The 6,442-nt window shown below is 35.5% G+C and overlaps 1 protein-coding gene across 1 annotated transcript; it reads right to left on the bottom strand.

The window, feature by feature from the left end:
* Positions 1-428: 428 nt before the first annotated feature.
* LOC141649384 (uncharacterized) lies at positions 429-1,556 on the bottom strand. The gene has a single exon (XM_074458076.1). The coding sequence runs from the start codon at positions 1,554-1,556 to the stop codon at positions 429-431; it is 1,128 nt and encodes a 375-aa protein (XP_074314177.1).
* Positions 1,557-6,442: the final 4,886 nt, after the last annotated feature.

The raw sequence follows: 6,442 nt of genomic DNA on the forward strand, positions 1-6,442 counted from the left end.
GATCAATCGCTCACTTTGGAGGCCACATAAGCGTTGTCATTGAAGGTTCTCAACTTTGAACGTAGTCTTCAAAGTCTTGCTCAACTCGTGAGGAGTTCGTTTGACCGTCCTGATGCCTTGGAACATCGCACTCGTCCTGACTATGTGAACCCGTACAAAACCCGTAACATTTGACCTTGCCTCACCTTGCCACTTTTAGGTCCTTCTTTTTTTTTTTTTTTGGTGAAATGTAAGATTTCATTAAGCACAAACAAGGTTATTACAACCTATCCGTTTTCCATACAACCTATTTCACATAGAGTCGAAACTCTATTTACATAAGTCAATACTCCCTAACCATATTTTATCATTTCCAATAATTTGGTTACAATGAGTACTAATCCGCAATTTAACTATCTTTCTAATCTGCTCCAGCACTACAGCAGGCCTCATAAGGCAACTGTCATGACGAGCTTGATTCCGCTGCATCCATATGTGATAAAAGCAGCACAGCACAGAATACCTTTCTTGATTTTAGACCAATGCTGCTGCCATATCCACATCAGAATGTCATCAGTTGGAATATTAACAGCACATAATCTAGCCATCCCTTCTAGGATACCTCTACTGTAAACACAGTGATGGAAGAGGTGATGATGAGATTCAGCTTCTCTCCCACACAATAAACAGAGATCATCAGGGCTGATCCCCAAAGCATACAGTTTCTCCTTCACCTGCAAAGCCTCCCTGGTAATCAACCAGCCAATGAATCTGTGCTTAAGTACAGACCACGAGTGCCAAATATACTTGTGCCACTGAACAGGTGTATACTTCTTCCTTAGTAGCTCATACCCACTACTAACAGAATAACCTCTAAGATCCAACAACCATTGACCATGACAGTAACCTGAACTCAACTTCTCCTTGACTCTACAAACATTCTTCCACCCCCAGCTCATATCCCCTGTAGGTGTGTAATCATCCAGGTTCTTGCCTTTTAAGTAGATTTGGTTGACCCATTTCACCCATAGCTTATCAGGGCAACAATAGATCCACCAAACTAACTTCCCGCCAACAACACTATTCAAAGCATAGCTATCCTTTATCCCTAAGCCTCCTTCTGCCTTGGGTGAGCAGCTCTTATCCCAGCTAACATTAGGAACCCTCATATAGTCAACTGTACCATCCCATAGGTAATTCCTACAAATTGCATTCAGTCTACTCACCACATTCTTTGGAATAACAAAGACATTCATCCAATAAGTATACAAGGAGGTAAGCACTGCATTAACTAGGACGAGCCTCCCAGAATAAGACAAATGCCTAGTCCCAAAACTAGCAATTTTGGAAGTAATTTTCTCAACCAAGATTTGACACTGAGCTTTGGAAAGCCTCCCAGCAGTGATTGGAATGCCCAAATAGCGAAATGGTAGCTCCCCTTCTGTAAACCTTGCAACTTCCAGAATATCAGCCTTAAGCCAACCAGGAACTCCATTGAAGTAAGCACTGGTTTTTGCAGGACTCATTTGAAGACCAGAAGCTCTAGAGAAAGTAGCAAAGCCCCTCAGCAACACCATAATGGACTTCACATCCCCTTTACTGAACAATAGTAAACACTTTTAGCTCCTTCTATTTTTAGTATCTTTTATCATTTTCGTGGTGTATTTTGCAAACTTAATTCGGCCTATTTTGACATGTACTTGTGGATTCTGGCCCAAGTACCTCTCTAAACATGTTGTTTATTCGGCCCATTGGCATCAAACATGTTTTCTTAAGTTTGTATGATAATTTCCTTTGTTGGAGCTAGTGTCCTCCACAGTTAGTGTGATAACGTGTATAAATCTCTTATAGGTTCACAGGGTATACTTAGTATTTTATCAGTTGATTAACGTTTACTAAAAACGGTTGGCTTGCTAGAAGTTTGACGTTATTATCATACTGATGGGGGTGATCAACTGGTCCCTAAAAGTCACACCTAAAGGATGTGTTTGAGAGATGTGATTGTATGAAAATATAATCACATTGATGCCTTATATGACTAAAAAGTTAGTCCATGTATTTGACTAAAAAGTTAGTCAATGTGATGATGAGACGATTATTTAATACAATTAAATAATATAAGTTGAGACGAATTAATTGTTAATTCGTAAATTGAATATAAACTGTTATATTTAATTAATGTATATAATGTTAGCTTAAACGAATTAAGATGTTAATTCGTAATTAAACGTAAACGGTTATATTTAATTAGCAAATTATAAATATGCGATATTTATAGTTAGTGTATATATTATACGATATTGTCATAATGAATGATGACGGACCGGTATTAATAAATCGACTACAAACTGTTATGTGTGGACTTATTAATACGTGACGACATATATGACAATTGATAATAATACACATTATATACAATATGATAACAACCAAAAATAAGAAGATTTTATCCTTATTTGTTTTGGTGGTTACTCGGTCAAACAGAAAAAAAGGAAGAAAAATATCTTCGCTTATTCCTCCTTATACACGGTTAAAAAGAGGAGAGGAAGGTGGATCTTTTTACTCACTTGTTTTTGACCTAATACTCTCATCACTCAAAAACCCTAAAAATAATTAACAATTAGGGATCTCTTTCTAGCAAGAACAAGGGCATTTCTCAAAGCATTTTCGGTGCAACGATTAGGAGAATATCGATCTCGATATTTGTTCTTAGGCCAAATTGCTAGGACCGAAGGTTAATTCTAATCTCTTCTATTTTGTTTATGCAATTCGTTTATGACTCGTATTTTCATATTTCATAATTTCGTTATCATCCGAAATTTTCTTGATGAAATATACCGATATTTCCCACAAGTGATATCAGAGCATAGGCAACGAAATTATTTTATATGATTTTCATAAATGGATTAAAACCAAAAAAAAAAAATTGAAAATTTTTTTTCGGCCGAATGATTTTTTTTGCCGAGAGGATTTTTTTTTTGCTTTTGATGTTTAGTTTCCATTTTGATTTATTGATATTGTTGTTTTAATATGTTAAGATGATAATATGATAAATTTGTAGATGTTTTGATTTCATAAGAATTAAATTGAAATGTAAATGGAAATTGTTTTGCTTTATGATGTTCATTTGTTTTTGCTATATAGTTTTTGGCATACATGATGTTAAATTGTTGTTTAAGAATCATGATTCACTAATTTAATAATGTTCAAATCAATTGTGATGAATCAAATATTCAGATAATCGATTTAATCATAATTTAGATATTCATTTTAAGAGGTTAAATTGAATCATCTAGTTTGGATCAATGTTTAAATTAAGTGTTGATGATTATGCCAATCTTGTTCTAGTAGCAACATTAAACAAATTTGTTCTTCATAAACGTTTTTTGTTTCCGAAAAAGAAAACAAAAAAAAAAACTGTTTTTTGGTTTTTTGGGCAGAATGCCGAGAGCAGGAAAAAGAAAAAAAAAACTGTTTTTTTTTTCGATTTTAGGGCAAATGCCGGTTTGAAAGGAAAAAAAAACTTCTTTTCGATTTTAGGGCAAATGCCGGATTGAGCCGAGAGCAATTAAAAAAATTTCGTTTTTTTGTTTATTTCGACTAATAATTATTATACATTAAATCTATAATGTATGATTGTTTGTTGTGAAAAGGTTCACAAATTTAAGATACCCAATTATTTTAAAGTGGTTTAAAATGATGTTGAATTAATTCATATTACAAGTTAATGTGTATTAAGATTGGAATTATTGTGAGTAATTGAGGAATTGTCACATAATTTTGATCATTTTAAAATAGGTGGTTTGGATAAATTACTCTACATAATTAAGGAATTATGTCTTGAATGATTAATTTATAGTTGATGCATTTTATTTAGTAGTATGAATTGTTGAATGGTTTATTTACGTATTTTGCAATCGGTTGTAATTTTGTATTACCTAGTGTGGCCTTAGTTGATTATGTTTTCGTAATGATGGAAACATAGTCTTCATGTAATTTTGAGATCTCGAATCTCCTTTGGTTTTCTTTAGTATTATGGTTTTGAAATTAGAATGTAAATAAGTTTATTTTGTAATTTTTATTGTAATTTTGAGAAGACTAAAGATGGAGATTGGATTGCTCACTCCCGCTACATGGACCAAGATGGAACATCAAGACAAGCTTCTCGGGTCCTAGGATGGATTCCAAAGTTGTATTTATGTTCATTTTGGTAGATAGGCCACACTAGGACTTTATTTTTGTTTTACGTTTTTCCATTCTTGTTGCTTTTCTTCGCTTGATAGTTAGTGCATCATATTCCGCCTAAACCAAACCACCTACTTAAATGCATGAAAATTGACTCATATAGTTTGAATGTTAGTTATCATGGATATAAAGATGTCACACTATTTTAAGCCATCATCTTAGTTTATTCATTCTCGCATGCTAGATATTAGTTCACTTAAAATGTATTAAAATAAAGTTGATGGGATCTTCCTCTAAAACTAAAATTGAGACTAGTCTTTATAGGCCAAACAACTATGAATCCCTTCTTCGTCGGTAGGCATATAGGACCTTACTCTCCATATGACCCCTTCTACGTTGGGTAAGTAGTTTGTGTTGACTTATTTTACCTCAACATTATAATCCGAAGAGTTTCTCGAGATTATGATGGACTATCCATAGAATTTACAGAAATTTATCAACCAAGAATTCTAAAAGTAGAATTAGCCAAAAGGTTGGCTTATCAATTTACAGATAATTGAGTCTTGGGATCATTTATATAATTCTTGAGGGAGGTCAATTGTATAAATGCTTGAGTCTTCGCATTATAACAGTTTTGCATTAGACTTAAATCATAACGATGAGTATGCTTATTATATTTTTCTTCTTCTTTTCGTAGTGTAGAATTCGTTTTATATTGATAATACTGCTTACAACAAATGGCTGGAAATAATGATATCCCTATGCCAAGTGCCACACTTGCACGCGAGTCCTGGCTCAAAACTTTCATGGACCAGATGAATCAGTCCACACGACTGAAGAATGACGGGTCTAACTTTGCGGACTGGGAGGCATCATTACGGAATGCTGCCATTGCTGACGGTAAGCTCAAGTACTTGACTGAGCCAATACCGCCAAACCCAGGCCCCAATGCTAGAGCTAACGAGTCACTTGCTTATAGTGACTTCGTCATGGGAGCGGGTGCGATAAAGAACGTACTCATTTTTGCAATGGAAACCAATTTACAAAGACGCTTCATTACCCAAGGTGCAAACAAGATTTTCACCACGCTCACAAATGAGTTCACAAAAGCACCGAGAATCGTTACATATGAGCATACCTGTCGCTTCTTTGATGCGAAACTCCAGAAGGGCCAACCGGTTAGCCCACACATTCTTAACATGATTGAGAATGTCGAGAAACTGGAGGCACTTAATTGCAAAATCAGTGAGAGCATAGTCATTGACCGTATGCTTCATTCACTTCATGATGGTTTTGCCCTATTCAGGACAAATTACTACATGAATGACATGAAGAAAAGTCCTCATGGGCTACACAAACTTCTCGTACAGACCGAGAAGGATATGAAATTGAGTGGGAGCATGAAGCAAGATGTTCTCATGATTCCAACAAGAATAAAGGTAAGGGCAAAGCTCACGACGACATAACTGTAGGAAAGCCAAAGTTTAAGAAGTCAGGAAATGATAAGAGTGGGCCTGGTGAGACTAGTGGCTCACAAGGCAAGGCAAAGAGCAAGGGCGGTGACGTAGAGTTCCACCATTGTCACAAGACTGGGCATTGGAGGAGGAACTGTCCCGTGTACCGTGAGGACATAAAAGCAGGCCGCGTCACTCCTAATCGTATGTCATCTTATATTCATATGATTGTGATTAACCATGCAAGTTTCAGAACTTGGGTACTTGATAATGGTTGTGGTTCTCATCTGTGTAATCATTTGTAGGGCCTAAAAAACATCACACCCCTCGCAAAGGGTGATGTGGACCTGCGAGTCGGGAATGGAGCAAGAGTTGCTGCAGTATCAATGGGAACATACGTAATCCAGCTCCCGAGTGGTTTTAAGTTATATTTATATAACTGTTACTATGTACCCAGTTTATCTAAGAATATTATTTCTGTTTCCGTACTTGATAAAGACGGTTTTTCATTTTCAATAAAGGACAATTGCTGTATTTTCTCTTTTAATGAAATGGTTTATGGAAAAGCAGTTTCCATGAATGGAATTTATATCTTAGATCAAACCACATATATATTACATGTGAATAATAAGAAATTAAAGGTTGGTGACAAAGATCAAACTTATCTATGGCATTGTCGAATAGGACACATAAATGAAAAACGTGTAAAGAAACTCATTGAGAATGGGACTATCCCCACATTTGATTTCTCATCATTTGGCACGTGTGAATCATGTCTTATCGGCAAAATGACTCGAATTTCCCTCAAAGGTGTTGGAATGCGC

This window comes from Silene latifolia, chromosome 3 (assembly GCF_048544455.1).
Source record: "Silene latifolia isolate original U9 population chromosome 3, ASM4854445v1, whole genome shotgun sequence".
In the NCBI taxonomy this organism is placed as follows: Eukaryota; Viridiplantae; Streptophyta; class Magnoliopsida; order Caryophyllales; family Caryophyllaceae; genus Silene; species Silene latifolia.

What these genes read in the sequence shown, in the direction of transcription:
- LOC141649384 (XM_074458076.1), bottom strand. Translation starts at nt 1,556, where the DNA reads ATGGTGTTGCTGAGGGGCTTTGCTACTTTCTCTAGAGCTTCTGGTCTT.